The following is a 22,710-nucleotide window of genomic DNA, read 5'->3' as shown; positions in this document are numbered from 1 at the left end:
AAGGTTTCCTGCAGCCACATGAAGGGAGTTTGTTTTATATGCGGTCAGGGCCATAAATATTTGGACACAGTTTGCAGCATTAAGGCGCTGTACACCACCACAATGGATCTGAAATTAAACTGTCAACATGTGCTTTCAGTGCAGACTTTTAGCTTTAAATTGAGGGTATTTACATCCAAATCAGGTGAACGATGGAGGAATTACAACACATTTTAGATGTTCCCTCCACCTTTCTAAGGGAGCAAAGGTAATTGGATAAACTAACATAATCATAAATCAAATTATCACTTTTAATATTTGGTTGCCGGAAGTGTGGAACCCGTAGATGCTGATTTGGATATAAATACCCTCAAATTCGAGCTGAAAGCCTGAAGTTGAAGCACGTCTTGATTGTTTTATGTTATATCCATTGTGGTGGTGTACAGAGTTGAAATGCTGAAACCTGTGTCAATGTCTAAATATTTATGGACCTGACTGTACATCATTTAACTTGACATACAAATGGGAGTTCTTCTAAAGCCTCTTGCATGTCCTTGTGGGAGTTGTGCCTTCTACATCAGTCTCAGTATGAAGTGGGGAAACACTATATGCATAACAGAGGAACCCTGTTGGAACGTTATGCGATACTTTTGTTCATTAAAATGTTGCCCCAGTGCATGCTGGGCAGCCTCCAAACACACCAAAATCTTAAAACATGTTCAGCAGTCAGGCAACACTGTGAATTTTAATTAGTTTTCATATGTTCCTCGTGTTTTGCCAAACCATTCCCTGCCTTTATTTCAAAATAAGAGCATACAGTGTAGTCAAGAGAACTTCATCCAGGGTGAACAATCAATTTACAAATAGTGTTTAAAGAATAAAACTAGCCGATTAGAAGTAACTTGTTTTTCCTGATCACAGCATGTTAACCCGGTTCAGTTTAATCCCGTTTGAAGGACAGGACCAGATAGGATCAGATGCACGCTTCTCCTAAGTGATCACTAACTTGTCATCTTTATAAAGAGTTATTCTTCACAAAACAGTTCTAGAGAGTAAATCTTTTCAAATCTCATTTATTTAAAATGAGTAACCAATCCAGTAACACAGAACACAGCGAAACACAGTAAAAAGCATGCATAAAACAAACGAGACAAACTTCTGCTACTCTAATAAAAACATGCAAAAAGCAACAAACTACATAAAAGATCAAATCTTTTTTTTTTTTTTTAGATACAACATTGCTGACAACACAAACAGACTGGAACAGTGCATCAGCAGGAGAACAGCTGCTCAGGAGGTGAGCTGGTGGTTGTAAACCCTCTGCAGGACCTGCTGGGCCGCGGCCCTCCGAGCCTCCTCCTCCATGGTGCCGGCGTTCGGTCCTGGCAGGATGGTGACCAGCCCCTTGAAGATTGCGGTGATCCCAGGGATGCGCACCTTGTAGGTGAAGTAGAGGAACCCATCCGGCCCAGCGTGGCTGTACTGCATCTCATAGCAGGGCTCGCCGACCCCAACCGCCTCGCACAGCTTCTGGAGGAGCATCACTGGGGATCCTGCAAACAGTAGATGCCCCTGGGAGCAGAAGGAGGAGGAGCAGGAGGGGTGAAGCTGCTGTGGGACACGGGGTCCTCCCACTGCTCTGCAGAAACCTGGGGGGACGGATGGGGGGACCGCCAGGCGAGGAGGCAGGACTGAGTGCCGAGAGCTGTGGGCGTGGCGTGGAGAGTTGTGGGCGTGGCGTGGAGAGTTGTGGGCGTGGCGTGGAGGCTTCGGGGGCAGCGGAAGGCTCTTTGGAGGTTTCTGAAGATGTTGTGGCTCGTTGGGGTTCAGCTTCTCTGTGGTCTGCCACTTGATTGAGACGGTCAACGCAAAGTGCTTCTTGAATGCTGCAGACAGAAAAAAAAAGTAGAATTACAGCTGAGAGTGTCTTTGTCATTGTGTGATTCAGCTCGACATAAACTAAAACCTCAGTCCAGAGTTAACGGGTATCATGGAGGTGGTTTTCAACTTCCTTTATCAACTCAGACTTTCTGCTTCAAACTCTGTTCACATAAAAGAGGACATTTAACGCCTCATGTGACTCTTCTTCTGAACAAAAGGAGCTCTCCTACCTTCCACCACCACCTTCTTGGCCATGGAAGCAGTGTGGTGGGATGAGAAGGTGACGATGGCAGACACCCCGTCTATTCCAGGTCCGGTCTTCAGGGACAGCTTCTCCACCCCCTCTGCAAATACACGCAGCACCTGAAAGCAAACATCAGTTACACAGGAGATTATAACAGACACCATCATCATCATCATTCTCAGTGTTGAAGGCCTCAGAGATGACAGCCTTCTGTTAACCAGCCAATCAGAGCTCTTACTCCTCTAACCCTCAGTGTTACCGTTACTGGTGTTAAATGTGTGAGTCATGTGGATTATTATCCATTAGTTTGAACAAAACAAACAAACAGGAAGGGTCTGATCTTCCTGATGTTGTACAGGAAGAATCAAATCCACCGAGCAGCAGAGGCCACATGAGCCTTGAAGGTTAGTTGGTCATCGATCATGACACCCAAGTTTCTGGCAGATTTTCTGATTCAAAAGTTAATTTGGATGCAACCAGTTTAAGGCAAGAATCGGGCTTAATCTGTATCATGTTAAGCTCAATCATAGTCTGGATGCATGTAACCAAACCTAGGAAATCTATTTAACAACAAGTAACCCACTGCCCAGATCTATGGAGATTTATTCACAGATAGTAGATGGTCTTTGTCGGTTCTTAGTGACACTGAATGAATTAAAAACCTGCCCCAGATCAGTGGTACCTGCAGGAGGTCATCTTGCCTGGTGGCAGCCGGCAGATCTCCAATACAGAGGTGTCTCTTCTCGACGCTTCGCCGTACGCTGAGGCGCAAGCCGGGCTCCAGCATGTATCCGTTCAGCAGGCGGATGGCGTCGGTAGCTACAGCTGACGTCCCGTATTTGGCGTAGGCGAAGCCGCGGTTCTGACCGCTGAAGTTCATCATCAGCCGGAACTCCCACAACGGCCCCACGGAGCTGAACAGGGGGATGAGCAGGTCCTCGTAGGCGTCCCGAGGGATCTCGCTGATGTAGACCTCACAGCGGGATCCTGGGGCGGGGCCGTCCCACACTGAGCACAAAATAAAGGTAAATTCTTTTATTGTCTAACATCACATGGCTGTTGGAAAATAGCTACAGCTAATTCATAAACAAAAACAATGCTTTATGCTTGACTTGGGAAAAAAATGAGAAAGAAAACAACAAAAAAGAAAAAGACAAAAACATGACAAAATATTACAAAAATGAGACACAAAATGACAAAAGAACAATGAACAATCTAGTATTTTACTTTCTGATCAAAACAACTTGTCATGGTCTAGAAATTATTTTAAATTTATAATTTTACTAATTTACAATTGCAAAGTCGTCCCCCGGGCCGGATTGGACCCTCTGGAGGGCCGCTTTTGGTCTGCGGGCCGCATGTTTGACACCCCTGATCTAAACCTTAGGAACACAAGGTAAATATGGTTTCTATTGTTCATCATAATGCATCTTCTGTTTTCGTTTTGGCTTCACTTTCATGCATCACTCATTACTTTACCAGCCATTGTTGAACTCCTAACTCCTACATGTTTGTATCGTTTATTTGTGTCGGAGACGAGCCGCTGCAGCCTCCCTCACCTTCAGGTGGACCTCCATACTTCCTCTGGCCGTTCACCTGAACCACCTTTGTGTTGGTGGTTTCCAGCCAGGCTTCCAGGGCTCGCACCCGCTCAACGTTCAGCATCTGAGGCGGAAACAAAGCGAAGGAACAACCTGTAAGAGGAAACACCTTTTCTACCTGAACATCTGCACACGACCGCGTTTAGTCCTTTATTCTAACCTGAGGGATTAATGTTCTGTAAGTGGACTGGAAATGTTGGGCTTTTTCAGCAGACTGAAGGATCTTCAGTGTTATAATGTTGATCGCAATTAGCTTTAAATGAACACGGAGGAGTTGAGGACGACTAAACGCTCAGCCAGAACTCCAGAATGCCACACGTTTCTAGCTAGCATACAGGGAACAACAGGAAATTATAGTTTGTAGATTGTCAGACATTTATGGAACACTGATAAATTCTACTGTCTATGTGACATGTTTTGTTAATTGCAGCTTCAGAGATCTCTCCCCACCTCTACACAACACGACTCTACATGGTGGATGCTTTGCAATGTCAGCCATATATTTTCTATTAACTGAAAACATCCCAAAAAAACAGCCTAGTTGTCAGTAGGGAAGCCTGAATCCACAAAGTTAACATCAGAACTGTCAAAGTATTTGATGTTACTGTTACTCATAAACAAACAAAACACAAAAACAATTGCAAAAAATGGAAACGACATTAATACAAGAAAATGTACCAAGAAAAACAGACTTCAGAGATTTTATATACAGAAAACCATAACAAACCGAACCTGTTTGAGCTCTTTTAAGGCATAACACAACTGTTTTCATTAAAAAGAAACTTCTAAATGTGTAACATCAATATACGGAGGAGTTTATAGGAGTTAAATCAATGACTGGATTGAGACTTTAAATGAAGATTATGATTTTTGATTAAAATCGAGATTAAAAAATAAAAATCAGACTAGTTGTGAGTTAGGAAGCATGAATCCACAAAGTTAACATCATAAGTGTCAAAGTATTTGATGTTACTGTTGCTGAAAAACAGAAACAGTTGTCAAACGTGGAAACTCGTCATTAACGCCAAGAAAATGTACCAAGAAAAGCTCAGATTCATGAGGACTAAGGAACAAATTCAGTCAAAATGGAACAATGTGTGTCCAGTACGACTGAATTACTTCACAACTGTGACTTTAAATTAAATATTATGATTTGGAACGACACATTTCCGATTAAACTTGAAACACCACGTTGTGTTCCGCGGACTTGGTGAGTTGTGAAACCTGAAGCTACAAAGTAACCAGCAGAACCATGAAAGGACTCTGTTCCTGCTGCAGATACACTGAATAAAATGTCTCCGCTGTGAAGTGGACCACAGCAGGCCTGAAGGAACAAACGGAAGCTTCGTGGAAACAAAAACACGTTTGAGACAACACCGTGGGGAAGTTTGGGAAATGTTTGGAGGCGTTTTACTTCGTTCCAGTAAACGGAAGACGAGCTGCGGCGGGTTTCTATCAGAGTAACGAGCTGCAGGTGGGACAACAACAACACACACACACACACACACACACACACACACACACACACACACACACACGCACACACACGCACGCACGCACTGTAGCCTCAGCAACAACAGACTAATTAAACTCTGTCCTCGAACTTCACTTCCCCCTTTTACCACCAAAACCCCCTCAACAAACGGTCCAGAGGGTCACACTCACCTGCTCGATCTCCATCATCTTCTCGGCTTCTTCTCCGTCCTCACAGTGACGCCCCTCCGCGGCCCGCCGGCCCTCTATTGGCCCACACTCTAAACCACCCTGGGGTGGCTCCTTCAGCATATCAACTGGCAGAAAATAAGTTCATGTAACCACAGCAGGATCAGCACAATGTTGTTATCTTCATGTCTGAGCTCCTCTGTGGTCTAAATGAAAACCAGTAAGATTTAGCTTTTAAAAGACCAGTTCAGCTTCTTTAGTGCCAAAGTGGCTGCAATGTGCCTGAAATGTTCATAATGCATCAAAAATGATTTCATTTATTACCCTCACTGGTGATTAATCTGTTGGTTGTTGTCTGCATCAGTTCATTATAAAATTGTTAAATATGTCCATCAGAGTCACTCAAAGCTCCAGATTGTCATCCTGGACAATAAAAAAATAATAATTAAAAAAAAGTTACAAATATTTTTTTGGTGGGAAACTTCTTCTGCTTGGCTAAATAAGTGTAATGAACATCTAAAATTTTAAAAATGGTTAATTTCACATATTTGCACCCTGAGCAGAAGATAAGTGTTAATTTATCAACATCACTCCATGAAAAGCAAAAAAATAAATAAAATAAAATAAAAAAATCCAAATGTAAAATAAAACAATAAAATCACTATCATGTAAAACTATAGTATTTTATATGTAGATCTTTCCAATGTACATTAAAAAGTTTTAACATGCATTTTAAAAAAATCCTCATTGAACCATGATCTGGTAAAGAACACCACTGCACTAAATACTGAGAAATGATTATTAATGGAGTTAATAATGAGATATAAACGATGTTTATTGGGATTTTTGGGGGGTTTCTGACATTTATGGATAATTAATCATGCCCTGGGAGGATCATTGCTGTTCCTGAGAAACAGACCTAACAGAAGACTTAAACACAAACTATCATCAGTATCAGTTCTGCTGAAATACACCACTGGAACAAAACAAAGATTACAATTAATGTGAAAATAATAATAATAATGATAAACAAACTAGCAATGGTGTTAAGGAGATATTTTCACACTAGTATATGTAGTTTTTCAAGCCAGATTGCACATAAAATGCTTTTCATGCACACCAGCTCCTGATTAATTTAAAAATAAAGAAACAACAGCAGTATGTGATCTGAAATCAGCACATACATGTAATGTGTGAAATATTCCACAAGGTGTCAGCGTTGGATCGTGTCTGATTCAGCTGCAGCTTCTTAGTTCCGTTACATGGGCTGAAGAAAATCAGAGGTATTATTAAAAAAAAAGATGTCTGAAAGAAATGTGCTCAGTTCATGCCCCTTTACACCAATTCAAGTAATAATATAGACATGAAACAATCTGACAACAAAAACTTCTTCTCTCTGGTGTAAAAACAAGCAATTTAGATGTAAATAGAATGTTTTATTTGTCATTGTGTAAATCAAACAGAATTTGCATGGAACTTTTAGCAATCAGCAGAAGTTTGAATTTGGCTAAAAATGCAAAGTATGATTGAATATAAACACTACCATTCAAAAGTTTGGGGTCACTTAGAAACGTCCTTATTATTGAAAGAAAAGCAGTTTTTTTCTTCAATGAAGACAACATTAAATGAATGATAAATCCAGTCTAGACATTGTTAATGTGGTAAATGACTATTGTAGCTGGAAACAGCTGATTTTTAATGGAATATCTCCATAGGAGTACAGAGGAACATTTCCAGCAACCATCACTCCTGTGTTCTAATGCTACATTGTGTTAGCTAATGGTGTTGAAAGGCTCATTGATGATAAGAAAACCCTTGTGCACTTATGTTAGCACATGGATAAAAGTGGGAGTTTTCATGGAAAACATGGAAATGTGTGGGAGACCCCAAACTTTTGAATGGTAGTGTATATATTCAATCATACTTTGCATTTGTAGCCAATTTAACCTTGGCATGTTTTTGGACTGTGGGAGGAAGTCGGAGTACCGACAGGGAGAACATGCTAACTCCATGCAGAAAGATCCCGGGAAGGCCACTCTGCAGCCCTTCAGTGGAAGTCCGAGAACAAAATCCAGGATTATAAGTGCTACATTTACTAAAAACTTGCTCATAATGTCCAATGCAAAGCTTACAATAAACAAAAAAGATCACTTTTTGCAAAGAGGGCAAAAGGTTGAGGACATCTGCTTCCACCACGTAGAGGCGTTGGAGTGTGTGTGCAGTGGCAGAATAAAGAGCAGGTGTCTGGCGCTGCTGGACTGCTGCTTTGTCAGCGACACAAACGTTATTTTCAGAGAGCAAAATGCTGCATTATACAGTAGTTTAAAGCAAAATGCTGCCACACCGCTGACTTTGATTTTCAGCTGAGCTATTTGTTTTAGTCTCTGTCCTCTCCACCTGTGTGTGTGTGTGTGTAGGTGTGTGTGTGCGTGTGTGTGTGCGTGTGTGTGTGTGTGTGTGCGTGTGTGTGTGTGTGTGTGTGTGTGTGTGTGTGTGTGTGTGTGTGTGTGTGTGTGTGTGTGTGTGTGTGTGTGTGTATGTGTGTGTTCCTGTTCGTGTGGTGGAAGCAGAACTCATACAGAGGCAGAGAGAGACAAACACTGAAGCTCCAGTTTCAGAACACTGTGGGGAAAGAGCTTTTTAATTGTGGATCAAAACCCTCACATCTCTAATTCCATGATATGTCAGCGCCGTGCATCCTTGAAGGACGAGTCAGATGTTTTGGGATGTCCACTGGTTCGCTGGACAGATGGGAAGACGGATGTCAGCTTCTTCCCTGTGCACCTGCTGCAAAGAGACAAAACATTGACTTTATGAAGCAATCTGGGCTCTTAGTGAGAATAAATCATGTTTCTGTTACTTTACGCTTGCCTGATTGTATTCCACCTTCAGTCCAATGCATGATTAACATTTTGGGAGAACAAAATATTCACAGAACAGACATGGGTATTCATTAAATCAAACCAAAACACTGAGCAAACAACTGTGACTAACCATGCTAAGAATCTAGATAAGAAATTACTCTCAGAACTTGCTAAAAATCTGCATTTTTAGGGGCCTCTTTAGTATCATGGTACAGAAATCTTCTATTATTGCATCTTTGTCACACGTAAATGTTTTAGATCATCAAATTAATTGCCCCCTCAGCTACCAATCTATCAAATGACCAGATTCATTCATCAGTTGGGTTCAGTTTCACCATCCACACTCACATATGATCACTGCCAGGCTTGTTGAATCTAAACATCACTAAACAGAACCTGTCTTCATTGTGAAGTAGCTAAAGGGTCTCAAAAAGCAGCACATGATGCCACGTTCTAAAGAGGTTCAAGAACAGATGAGGAACAAAGATATTGACATTCATCAGTCTGGAGGGTTCCAAAGCCATTGCTGAGGCTCTGAGACTCCAGAGAACCACAGTCAGAGACATTATCCACAAATGGAGAAACATGGAACAGTGGAGAACCTTCCCAGGAGTGGAACAACGACCAACATTTCTCCAAGAGCATCAACATCTAATCCAGGAGTCACAGAAGAACCCAGACGAACATCTAAAGATCTGCAGACCTCACTGGCCTCAGTTAAGGTCCATCTACATGATTCCACAGTAAGGAAGACTCTGGGAGGAAATGGATCCATGGGAGAGTTGGAAGGATCAAACCACTACTGACCAAAAAGAACATAAAGGTTCTTCTGGCATTTACAAATAAATATCTGGATGAGCTCCAAGACTTTTGGGAGAACATCCTGTGGACTGATGAGTCAAAGGTGGAGACCATCAATATCTAATCCAGGGGTCACAAAAGAACCCAGACAAACATCTAAATCACTTCTCTGCTCTGTAAATCCATCTTCTTGTTCTACTATTTTTTCCCCGCACACATTTAGATTTAATCTGTATTTTCTAATCATGCATGCACACTGATTTGAGTGTCTGTCTGTCTGTCTGTCTGTCTGTCTGTCTGTCTGTCTGTCTGTCTGTCTGTCTGTCTGTCTGTCTGTCCTGCAGCGTCCACATGAGGTGAGACAGACGACGCTGTCTGAGCGTCTGCACTGAGAGAGGAAGGGAGTCCCACTGTTCATTCAACTCCCCGTCACATCTGCACATCAAGGCTCACACTGCTCCCACAGCCAGGCTTCAGCTGGTAAAAAAGTCAATTTACTCATGTCTCAAATGTTTTATTCAGTAACAACCGTCTGTGCTCGACAGTTTGTGTACTCTGTGTGTGTGTGTTCCTGCGTTTTTGCGGCCCTTGTGAGAACTAGTTGGGAAACATTTTGGACACTCCTGACTTCTTAAAGGGTTTAGTTCAGGATTAAACCTTGGATTTAGAGTCGGGATTAGGGGATAAAAGTGAAATTAGTTTAGCATTAGGATTTGAGTCTTGGGTTGGGTAAGAATGGTGTAAAATTATGGGTTAAAATCATTCTTATCATCAAACTAGAGTGGACAAAAATAATGGCAGAAAACAGAATAGGGGAAAACAGAGAGAGGAAAAAGGGCATTGAAGTATTTATTTGAACAGTGCTTAAGATTAATAATTAACCGTTTTTACTTCATTGTTTTTCAATTAGAACATCAAAGCACAAAGCAGAACTGGCTGGGTTTGTGCAGGGGAGGAAGATGCCTATAAAAGATGCGTTAATATGAGAAGAATTTCACAAACAATCATGCACAGTGATTCAGTTTCAGCGTCCAGCAGAGCCTGCAGACCTCCAAATTTCCTGCTTGCTCGCTGTTGATGTTCTGAAACGCACACATTTCTCGGAGTGCCTGGAAGATAGGAAATTAATCTACAAACATATGGTAGGGCTTGGAGAGCGGTTGGCAGTAAAAAGCCTATTTGTAGTTTATGGCCAAAAACTATGGAGAAGCAGCTCGCGTAGTCCTTTAACGCTGCTGCAGAGAGCAGCATGTCCAGCCAGAATGGAACAGAGCAACTTCAGTCCAAACTGCTTTTCCAGCAGCTCAGAGTGGCAAACTTACAGAACTCCAGGAGGCCTGAATTCAGGGTTCAGATACGTGAACTTTTTACACGGTTTCTTTTCTGGTACGTTTAAATTGATAAAATTAAAATACAAATAGGAAAATCTTGCTGCCTCAAAGTTTTCTCTTCTAGAGCTTGGGAGGCTAAATTGTGATTCTTATTTTAGCTTCGATTTTGTCTGATATGCATATTTTTCTTAAACTTCACCAGGAGACATAGGGGAGAAAGAAGGAGAACAATTAGCAACAGGAATCATACTTGAGATTTAAAGGAAATAATTTGACTAATGGCTCCATTTTTACTCAGTTGAACTACATGTAGACTCTGTATACATATGTATATATATGCTACTGTTCAAAAGTTTGGGGTCATCCAGACAATTTCAACACCATTAGCTAACACAATGTAGCATTAGAACACAGGAGTGATGGTTGCTGGAAATGTTCCTCTGTACCTCTATGGAGATATTCCTTTAAAAATCAGCTGTTTCCAGCTAGAATAGTCATTTACCACATTAACAATGTCTAGACTGGATTTATCATTCATTTAATGTTATCTTTATTGAAAAACCTGCTTTTCTTTCAAGAGTAAGGACATTTCTAAGTGACCCCAGCTTTTGAATGGTAGTGTATGTGTGTATATATGTTAATTTATATAAAATAGGTCTGACGAAATAGTAGGATAGTTCAATACAGTGGTTGTATTATATTTGTATAAAATAAAGCTCATATAAAACCAAACTTAAAAATAAATCCATGTTGTAATAACTTAAAGTGAACTGGAGCTCAGGATTTGTAGCATCTGGACAATTTCAGAAGCTTTAAAGTGTGTGTTCGAGGACCTGTGGACTACAGAAAGAACATTTCACATACCATGTCTTATCTTTTACGAATAAATTCCTCTAAAGCAACAAACGTGAGCAGCAAAGGCTGGAGCTGCAAATACATGTGGTGGAATATGTTCTTCTGCGTGGAACTAATGTTGCTCATATTTAGCAGTGATATGTGGTCATCCTACCCTTCAGTTTAGCTTTAAATGGTCAATAATAAATGATAAAGTTTCATTTAACAAATCTGCTAAGCTTTGCACGGTACTGTATGTGAACAAAAACATGAAAAGATTTTTAATTGTTAGTCAACTTCAAAACTTGGTAATTAATTCTGTAATGCATAAAAAAAATAATGTAGAAAAACTCAGTGTGGTTTGTTGGTTACAACTTGTCTCAACTCAAAAAGATTGATGCAAACTGTGTTAATATAATACATAGAAAACATTTTTCGTCTCTAAACACAAACTCATCATCAGGTGGTTTTTCCAGACTCGACAGGAAACACTCACTCAGATGGTTTTAGTATTGCTGGTGTCGCTTGGTTTCTTGAACACATATGGTTTATTTTAATTTAAAGTTGTTTTAAAAAGCACTGGACTAGCAGACTGACACACTGTTTATGTTAAGTAAAGCAGACAGACTTTAAATCGTGCTTCCACACCCTGATAGTTGCCTCCCGGTGCTGTTGTGCCGTTGGCCGGTTTTCACAGTTAAGCTGTTTTTTTTTTTCTTTTTTCTTTTCATTAGCAGTCGCTAGCAGATATCTTCTCCACAGAGGAGGATGTAAGTGCATTTTGATTTTACGATGAGCATGAGCGCGTTCAGGCGGCCTTGAAGAGTCTGCAGAGAGAGGAGACGCTAAGACCAAACACCCCCATGGGAGCACTAGTGTACAGCTTGTAGTCGCTCCTCCAGTGATCGCTGTGATGTTGTGAGTGTTAGATGGATTCTGTTTGTCTGTGTGGGAGAGATCTCCTGTGCATTCCATCATCATCTAGTTGTTTACCGGGCAGGGTTAGGGGTTCATTAATAACTGTGTGGAGAATAGTTCAGTAGAAATGTTTAAAATGGCTCTAAATAAAGACTGCTGACAAGTTCCCAACTGGAATATCGCTGCTGTACATCGGAGCTGCTGGTTTTATGCGACTGGTTGCATTCAAACCAGGACCAAAGATCCTGAATGTTGGATTTCAGCTAAAATTGTGATTAGTAAGGCAATGTCAATGTCAGATTTATTTATATAGCACTTTTAAAAGGCCTATGGCCAACCAAAGTGCTTTACAGTGAAATAAATCATCAACAATACGAAAACAATCAAAGCAAAACAATAAAACAGTAAAATAAAACAGAAAAAAGATCCATTAAAAAACAGATTGAGCATCTAAAAGACAGCAATCTGGTTTTCAGGCCTGATTTAAAAGAGCCGACAGTTTGAGCAGACCTCAGGTGTTCAGGAAGTTTGTTCCACAGGTGAGGAGCAGAATAGCTGAATGCTGCTTCACTGTTTTTGGTTCTGGTTCTGGAAACACACAGTAAATCTGTCTGATGACCTGAGGGCTCTGGCTCCTTCATATGGAGATAATAAGTTCAAGACCATTCAGTGCTTTGTAGACCAGGAGTCAGGTTTTGAACTCTATCCTTTGACTAACAGGAAGCCAGTGTAGTGATTTGAGGACTGATGTAATTAGGGTCCGAGCACCGAATGGTGCGAAGACCCTATTGGAATACAAGGAATTATTTATTATTATTATTATTATTATTATTATTATTATTATTATTATTATTATTATTATTATTATTATTATTATTCTTTTCCGGACTTTTGAATTGCCTTTTTGGCGGCCTTATCATACCCCAAAACGCATCAAACGTGGCATGCTCATCAGGCCTCGCGAAAAATTTGATATTTTATGGGAGTTGCGCATGTGTGTGGCAAAATGGCTCCATAGCGCCCCCCTGGAAAATTGAAAATTTGGTCATTAGGCCAACTTGCACGATGTTTCATGTACAGCTACAAAATTTTGTATGCATATTCAGCACATCAGGAAACCCAAAAAAGTCAATCATGACCACGCCCTAACACCAACAGGAAGTCGGCCATCTTGAATTAGCTGTAAATTTTTCAAAATTAATAACTCATCGGGGATAAGTCCGACAGACGTCAAATTTGGCCAATATATGCAAACACGCGACCTGATGAAAAATTATCAAAATGTTCATTTCATTTCAAAGGGCGTGGCCATGGCGACTCCCAAAAAAATGGATCCTTCGCCATGAAACAGGAAGTGGTGTCTAACTCAGCTGTACATGCTCCAATCTGCCTGAAATTTGACATGTGTGATCAATGTCCAGCCCTGACAATATCCATGTGGTTATATACATTCACAGTCATAGCGCCACCTTGTGGTAGCAGGAAATTGACATTTTTCACACTTTGATGTACTATTCTTAGCACGTTGATCAGATTCACCTCAAATGTGGTAACATAAGCCTGAACACATTGATGATGATTCCCAAAGAAAATGGTGACTCGTCGTCAAGGGGCGTGTCTGTGGCATTGCGGCGAATTTCGATTTCTCGCCATAAAAATTGAATTATTAATATCTCAGCTGGAAATGATCCAATCCGGACCAAACTTGATGTGATGGACACCAGTCCGGTTCTGAACACATCCACATTCATAAATTTAGAAATACTCATAGCGCCACCTATTGGCAACAGGAAGAAATTGTCATTACATTTGCACGTGCCATTGCCTGATACTTTGTCATATGATTCTGAAAATTGGTCAGGTGAGTGACCACACATTGACGATGGCACAGTGTGAAGATTTTGACGATTCATAAAACGCTGTTGCCGTGGCAACGTATCGTTGCCGGAATAAACAAAGTACTTTTTGACAGGTTAAAAATGCTCAAATGCTCGCCAAAATTACCACACATATCTGGACCGGCAACCCATTTCAGATTTTAGGGAAACTGCACATGTGTTTGGCAAAATGGCTCCATAGCGCCACCTGGAAAATTTCAAACATTTACTACGGCCAGTACGTGTCACCTAGAATTATGAAACTTGGTAGGCATATGTAACTCGTCAAGACACACCAAAATGTAATTGACAGCCATGCCCAAAACCCAACAGGAAGTCGGCCATTTTGAATTATATGTCATACGTTTTGACGATTTTGGCGATTGACGATTTTCAAAAGCTATAAACTCACATAGGGTAACACCGAGAGAGCTGAAATTCGGCCAGGATGTAGTCCAGGCATGGGTGATCAAAAGTTATCAAAATGCTCACCTTAAGTCTGAGGGCGTGGCCATGACGGCCTCGTGAATTTTGATGCTTCGCCATGAAACATCAACTGCTGTGTAACTGCCCTAAACATGCTCCAATCTGCCTCAAACTTTACAGGTGTGATCAGAGTCCAGTCCTGATCACATCCATAGGCCGACATAAACTCTCGGTCGCAGCGCCACCTGGTGGTTGGAAGGAAATGCTCTATAACTAGCCTGGACATGGTCCGATCTGCCTGAAATTTTACGTGTGATCAGAGTCTGACCCTGATCACATCCATAGGCCAATATACACTCTCGGTCGCAGCGCCACCTGGTGGATGGACAGGAAAAGCTCTAGAAGTAGCCTGAATATGCTCCAATCTGCCTGAAATTTTGCACGTGTGATCAGAGTCCAGCCCTCATCGCATCCATAGGCCGACATGCACTCTCGGTCGCAGCGCCACCTGGTGGATGTGCGTGGATTCGCCGACCAGCAAGGATGCGAGGACCCGTCCAACGCTGCTTGCAGCTTTAGTTTACTTTTTGATCGCAACAACTTGTCAAGATATGGAAATGATTTTAATTTGATATTCATTTCCACGTGTAGTAATCCTGACACCACAGCATACAAACTAAACAGGAACTATTAAGGAAGAAGTTTCGGTTATCTCCCTGCCTTGTAAATGGAGAAAATTTATTTTTAAAAAATGCATAAAAGTTTTCTTGGTGCATGAACTGAGGCTGCTGACTGACCTTATATTGCACAATGTTCAATGTCTTTAAATATTGTCACAGTAAGGATTCATCTGTCGATCTATCTATACCTGAAACCTGATCCTCTGTATATAGTCTTCTACATGTTTGTTTTTTTTTTTTTTTAAGAATAAAGTCATCTGTATATAATGCTATGGGCAATTTTTGCACCGTTTTTTTCTTATTTATTCTTGCACTGCCTTTATACTCTTATACTTTCTCCTTTCCTAAGGAAGAAGTTTCGGTTATTTCCCCAGTTATGTTTGAAATGTAACATTACTTCTTCAGCTCAGTGCATCAGTGATCATATTGGTTTAGTGGTTGGAAGTCAATAAAACATTAGCATCAGTCAAATTGAATGCGTCAGTGGATGGAAGTGGTGGTTGCCTTGTGCTGCTCTTCACTTCACTGCAGCTCCATGGCTCCATCTGCTGGACGGACAGAAGTGCAGCAGCTGATGGCAGCTTCTTTGACCTCACGCTGCTGTCAGACCCACAGATTAGGGTTTATTTCAGATATATATAATAGAAAATAGTAATTAAAAAATAAGCTGATGTTGTATTTTTGCAGCAGTGAGTTTTACAGGGTTAAGAGCAACCAGTCAAAGGTTATTACTGAGGATTTTAAACAAAAACATTCAGGCAAACAGTTAACATCATAGGGTGCCTGACATGTTTGTTTTTTTTCCGTGTCGATACAGATTTTTTTTGTAATCAAGGAGATCAATAACCAAGATTTGGAATCACTACACATTTGCAGAAAAAATAAAGTTTTTGAGCAGCACATAAAGTTAAGTTAAAATTAAAATAATCACGAGTTGCAGCCTTTGCTTATTTATGTTTTACATGCTGAAGTTGTCCTTCAGTGTTTCACTGATCAGATTGTGCTGTGGGCAGGAACAAGATCAGAGGGAGGCAGCTGCAGCAGACCCAAAGTAGTTTCACATTCATTTATCTGATCAGATTTCAGGGGGCTTTTTTTTTTTTTTTTTTTTTTTTTTTTTTTAAGAAATGGGACCAATAATTGAAAACATGCTAAATATCAGATGGGATCATTGGTGTCACAGGACATCTGCAGACACAGGTCAAAGATTACAAGGAGTTTATTTAACGAATGAAACTAAAACCAACACAGAAAGGATAACTAAACCAAGGTGAAAACAAAAAGGGGAAACCAGACTAATTGTAGGAGAAAGGTTCTGGTTTCAAAGTCTGTGGTCTGGCAGAGAGCGGAAGAATGAAGAACCGGGCCTTCGTGGATTAAGGTGATTGAGAACAGGTGAATCAACCCCCACATCTGTGAGAGAGATGGATGGATGGATGGATGGATGGATAGATGGATGGATGGATGGATGGATGGATGGATGGATGGATGGATGGATGGATGGATGGATGGATGGATGGATGGATGGATAGATAGGTAGGGAGGTAGATGGACCATAGATAGATGGATGGATAGGTAGATCCTGCAGTGGGGAAATTTTCAGTGTGGCAGTAGCAGATAGGAAAAAAAGTTAAAAAAAAAAAAAAAGCAGCACTCAGTGCACAGATATAAATAGATGCTTTCTCCTTAGAGAAGAAATAGAAATGCTTGTAAAAAAAAAAACCCTGTGAAATTGCACATATTGACTTATTTACATTTTATTGCAGTTACTTCATGGGTGATCTGAACTACTGGGAGCAGGCTTGATTGAACACAGTCTGACTGCTGCAGGAAGGAAGGACCTCCTTCAAACATTGTGGGTGAAGCAGTCTGTCCCTGAAGGAGCTGCCGGTGATGGTCCTGTTTCCTGCAGGGGGTGGGAGATGTCCTCCATGATAGACAACAGCTTTGTCATCATCCTCCTGTCTACCACCAGCCCAGGACAGAGCTTGCTTTCTTAACCAGTTTCTTTAGTCTCTTCCTGTCTGCAGCCGTGATGCTGCTGCTCCAGCAGACCAGTCCATACAGGATGGCTGATACCACCACACAACCATAAAAGGTCCTCAGAATTGCTCCCTGCACCCCGAAGGACCTCAGTTTCCTGAGCAGGTGAAGTCTGTTCTGACCTTTCTTACACCGTGCGTTGGTGTTCTATCTCTAGACATGTTTGAATGTCTTTATCAATAAATGCTCAAACATATGTTGAGTGTCAGCTCAGCTCTTTGTTCCATACATGTAAATGTTCCTATGTGATTGGTGTCTTGCAGTCAGAGTGTAAAGAATTGAAGCTGTCAGAGGCTTTCTGTGGTGAAGAGGCTGCAGGACATCAGCTGCTCCAACAGGTGAAGCCTTTGTTCTTTGGCTCCAACCAGAAGCAGCAATAAATCAGCATGAGCTGCAGCTTATCCACCTCATAGAGTGTGTAATAAAGAAACCAAGAGGTTTTAGTTGATAGCTGTCGCTAGCAGTGTGTTGTTCAGGTTGTGAGGAGAAGTAAAAAGCTTACAGCACCTGGTATTCCCAGGTAGTCTCCCATCCAAATACTAACCAGGCCCAACCCTGCTTAGCTTTGCAGATCAGATGAGATTGGGTGTATTCAGTGTCAGAAACAAACCTGACATGATTCAGATCTCCACTCACACCTTTTATTTGTTGTTTGGTTGCGCCAGTACTAATTGATAGCATCATTTAAGCAAAGTTAGAGCAACATCTTGTAGGACAGGTGGTGTAGAGGTAAGTTTTTTGCCTCCCCGGTACCTTAGTACCTTTATTATCTTCACTTCCTTAATACTTTTGTGTACCATCATTTACGAAAACTAACAGCTACACCCAGTAGGAAGGATAGTGCAGTGGTAAGTTATCTGCCTCTCATCCAGGAGGTCCTTGGTTCGAATCCAGCTCAAGGCTCTTTTTATACTTTGGCTGCATGACAACCTCTTGCAACCATCATTACAACAAACTCCACCAGGGACCTCGTGTGACAGATAGCTCACACAGAGGGTGTGTGTCTGTCATGTGGACGGTCACGGTTCGAATCCCTGCTGTGGTGTGGAGTGTCACTGGACTGGACCGGACTGGATTGGATCCTGGAAAAAAGGAAAACAAGGAGATTTACACATAAGCAAGGCACGAAGGCACGAAGGCACGAAGGCACGAAGGCACGAAGGCACGAAGGCACGAAGGCACGAAGGCACGAAGGCACGAAGGCACGAAGGCACGAAGGCACGAAGGCACGAAGGCACGAAGGCACGAAGGCACGAAGGCACGAAGGCACGAAGGCACGAAGGCACGAAGGCACGAAGGCACGAAGGCACGAAGGCACGAAGGCACGAAGGCACGAAGGCACGAAGGCACGAAGGCAGATTTTTGGCAATTTTTGCCCAAATGTAAAAAAAAAGCTTGAGCAGGGTGGGGGATCAAACCTGCACTCTCCAGGTTCCAAACCACCACCACTACCTCTGGACTACCAGTCCTACATACCCAAATACAGGCTTTTCTTCTATTTGTCAAGGCGGTGACATCAACACTGAAAGAAAAAAAAACAATCCACAAAATCAAAAAAAGAAGATAATCTACCTACAACTTTTAAAGAACACGCTAAAAAACACAATACTAAAAAGTCACACTCTTCTCCTCATCACTCATTTTTACATTTTAACACAATTTCAAAGCCACACAAATCACATTCTTCATGTCAAATCACTTCTCTTCACTACAAATGGGAGAGAACAGCAAACAAATAAAATACAACTTATGGCTTAAATATCTTCAAAATCTCTTTGCTATTCCTCTACATTCAAATTCCTCAACACCACTCAACAATCACCTGCAGGATCTCTTACTTCTTTCTTAGCTCTGACAAAACATCTTCAAGACTCTGAGAAGACAACTCATTTTCAACACATTTGCTGCTTCGTCTAAGTGTCCACACACATCTCCAGTCATCCACAGGCCTCACCACTGATCAGCTGCACAAACTTACATGTTAAACTTCTCCAAAGATAAAATACAGGCCCTTCTGTCTGATCACAACTTTTACTGGTGGCTCATATTTCAAGTTCATTTCCTTGCAAAGTCTTTATTTTGGATTAAAGTGGGATCTGTGACCAGGCAGATCACTTGTTTATTCTTAGCATTTGGATTTCACTGACATTCCTGTCATGTAGAAAAATAGAAATATCTTTGCATTGATTCAGCAAAACTAACTGCAGACACTGAGAGGCGTAAAGTTCAACAAATGCTGTTTTTATTTACTTCACTGGTGACATCAGTAGATGCTTGCAGTGAAACCACCACTGCAAATATTTATGCATTTAAGTATTACAACTGAAAACTCCCTACAAACGTCCACTTCTAACACCACAAACATTGTCCAGAGGAAATGATATTAGCTGAACATAAAAACATGTAAAACAGCTCTGATGCTTTCATCCTGAGCTCCACTCAAACATTTCACTGTGCAGCAGCTCAGCAGTTTGTTTAAGAAAAGCATTTAGGTTCAATCTGTGAAGCCCAAAACCCACCAGCTTTGAAAAATGACACCATTTACCAGAGTCACAAACTGTAAAAACAGAAGGAATTGTTGGATTTTCTATGTGAATGTGTCGCCTCTCTAGTTAACTCACCCGGTTACGTCTCCATCCTGACGCTGCTCTGCTGGACCGGAGCTTCTGGACCAGCCGGGTGGACCTTCCTTCACAGATCTTCCCGGTGGGAGTGATTCTGAGTCGGCCTTGGTTGACTGCAAACTCCTTAAAATGGACACATGAGAGGAAATCGTGGACAAATCGATACAACAGCTTGTTCGGTTTGTCCTGTTCTTAAATGGGTAGAAAACTGCTGAGAGCTCTCAGTTCAATTCAATTTTCAATTCAATTTTATTTATATAGCGCCAATTACAGTCAAATTGTCTCGAGACGCTTTACAGAACCCATATGCCTGACCCCCAGAGCAAGCCAAAAGGCGACAGTGGCAAGGAAAACACCCTTTTAACAGGGAAAAAAACCTCGAGCAGAACCCGGCTCTAATGTGGGGGGAACCATCTGCCTGCTGGCCGGGCGGGTTGAGAGGGACAGAAGAGGTAGAGAGGTAGAGATAGAGGGGTAGAGGTAGAGATAGAGGGGTAGAGATAGAGAGGTGGGGGGTGGGACACAAGGACCATAAAACACAGCCACACATCTGAAGCATCCAGCATCCAGCTCTGGGACCAGGGACACTCGGAGAAAGGACACAGAAAGAAACAGAGTGAATGTAATGCAATAATGGTATATGTAGTAAATACATAGGTAGTTAGAGAAGGGCTCAGTGCATCAAGAGAGGTTCCCCAGCAGCGTAGGCCTATAGCAGCATAACTAGGGGCAGAACTAAGGGACGTCAAGAGGGGAAGTCAGTTGTGCAAATGAAAACACCAGCATACCCCGTCAGGGTCCCCCAGTCAGCCCTAACTATAAGCTTTGTCGAAAAGGAAGGTTTTAAGCCTGGTCTTAAAAATAGAGAGGGTGTCCGCCTCCCGAACCCAAACTGGGAGCTGGTTCCACAGGAGAGGCGCCTGATAACTGAAGGCTCTGCCTCCCATTCTACTTTTAGAGATTCTAGGAACAACAAGTAAGCCTGCAGTCTGAGAGCGAAGAGTTCTGCTAGGATAATATGGTACGATCAGGTCTTTAAGATATGATGGAGATTGGTTGTTAAGAGCTTTATATGTCAGAAGAAGGATTTTGAATTCTATTCTAGATTTAACAGGAAGCCAATGAAGAGAATCCAATATAGGAGAAATATGATCTCTCTTGCTAACTCCCGTCAGTACTCTGGCTGCAGCGTTTTGGATCAGCTGTAGATGTTTCAGAGAGCTATTGGGACAACCTGATAATAAGGAATTACAGTAGTCAAGCCTAGAAGTAACAAATGCATGGACTAGTTTTTCTGCATCACTCTGAGACAGGATGTTCCTGATTTTCACAATATTTCTCAGGTGGAAAAAGGAAGTCCTACAGATTTGTTTTATGTGCGAGTTAAAGGACATGTCCTGGTCAAAGATAACACAGAGGTTCCTCACAGTAGTACTGGAGGCCAATGTAATGCCATCCAGAGTAGCTATATGCTTTGAAAGCAATTCTCTAAGATGTTTGGGGCCAAATATAATGACTTCAGTCTTGTCTGAATTTAGTAGTAAGAAATTATAGGTCATCCAGGTCTTTATGTCCTTAAGACAATCTTGCAGTCTAGCTAGCTGATTAGTTTCATTTGGCTTCATAGATAAATACAATTGAGTGTCGTCAGCATAACAATGGAAATTAATAGAGTGCTTCCTAATAATGTTGCCTAAGGGAAGCATGTATAATGTGAACAGTATTGGTCCTAAGACAGAACCCTGAGGAACTCCATGATTAACCCTAGTATGCTCAGAAGAGTCATTGTTGACATGCACAAACTGGAACCTGTCTGATAAGTAGGATTTAAACCAGTCCAGTGCTGTCCCTTTAATGCCAGTAGAATGTTCTAGTCGCTGTAATAAAAGTTTGTGGTCGATTGTATCGAATGCTGCACTAAGGTCCAATAAAATAAGTATAGAGACCAGTCCATTATCTGACGCTATGAGAAGGTCATTAGTAACTTTCACCAGAGCTGTTTCTGTGCTATGATGCACTCTGAAGGCTGACTGAAACTCTTCAAACAAGCTATTCCTTTGTAAATGTTCACATAATTGATTTGCAACTGTTCTTTCCAGAATTTTGGAGAGAAATGGGAGGTTGGAAACTGGTCTATAGTTGGCTAAAACATCTGGATCTAGAGTGGGCTTTTTAAGTAAAGGTTTGATTACAGCAACCTTAAAAGCCTGTGGTACATAACCTGTTACTAGAGAGAGATTAATCAGATCTAACATTGAGGAATCAGCTCTGACAGAGTGTTGCTCTGACTCCATGTGTGACTGAGGCTGGAGTGAACAGAGCTGCTGCTGCTCAGATGCAGCTTCTTATTAGCACAACAACAGACGCTGCGTTCACTACGTCTGTGGGTGTGGAGCTGATAAAGAGGATCTTCACCACTGACCTGAGCTGCTGCCACACGGTGAGACGTCCAACAGAGTCACTGAGCAGCTGATGATGAAGAAGATGAAGGCTTCAGGAGGAGGTGGAGGAGGAGAAGCTGCAGGGCCACATGAGACACTGAAGAGACAAACCAGAAATGATTCACACACTAGACATGAAGAAAAGAAAACACCAGAGAGTGTAAAATACAAGAATGAGTCCTGAACATCACAGGCGTAACCCGTAGAGCTACATGACCACACATGTTCTGGTCTTGAAAACGTGTATTAATCCAATAGAAAGTCTAGGGGTAGGGTTAGGGTTGGAGAGGAAGGTCCTTACAGTTGTAATGAAAAAAATAGGGTAATTAATATTACACATAAATATTTTTAATGTTAATACTAAGCAGCCGAATATTCTGAGAAATTAATCCGTGGTTTTTCCTTCAGCCGTTGTAGATCTAGATAACCTAAAGGTACAGTGCAACCACAACGGCTGAAGGAAAAACCCCAACTTTATTCTAAGAATTTTTTTGGCTATTGTGA

General features: G+C 41.5%; 1 protein-coding gene and 1 long non-coding RNA gene across 2 annotated transcripts; both read right to left on the bottom strand.

Annotated features, from left to right (window-relative positions):
- Positions 1-1,036: 1,036 nt before the first annotated feature.
- Positions 1,037-5,505, bottom strand: dnd1 (DND microRNA-mediated repression inhibitor 1). The gene is made up of 5 exons (XM_023273509.3): positions 5,371-5,505; positions 3,664-3,769; positions 2,787-3,112; positions 2,091-2,223; positions 1,037-1,865 (listed from the first exon to the last, which is right to left on the bottom strand). Exons 1-5 carry the CDS (start codon positions 5,488-5,490, stop codon positions 1,270-1,272), a joined length of 1,281 nt encoding a protein of 426 aa, XP_023129277.2. The 5' UTR covers positions 5,491-5,505; the 3' UTR covers positions 1,037-1,269.
- A 12,943-nt stretch (positions 5,506-18,448) lies between these two features.
- On the bottom strand, positions 18,449-22,306 carry LOC129350388 (uncharacterized). Its single transcript, XR_008603781.1, has 3 exons — positions 22,188-22,306; positions 19,763-19,888; positions 18,449-18,663 (listed from the first exon to the last, which is right to left on the bottom strand). It is a non-coding gene; the product is annotated as an uncharacterized LOC129350388 (long non-coding RNA).
- Positions 22,307-22,710: the final 404 nt, after the last annotated feature.

This window comes from Amphiprion ocellaris, chromosome 13 (assembly GCF_022539595.1).
Source record: "Amphiprion ocellaris isolate individual 3 ecotype Okinawa chromosome 13, ASM2253959v1, whole genome shotgun sequence".
Taxonomy (NCBI): domain Eukaryota; kingdom Metazoa; phylum Chordata; class Actinopteri; family Pomacentridae; genus Amphiprion; species Amphiprion ocellaris.
This window is presented reverse-complemented; position numbering and strand designations above follow the sequence as displayed.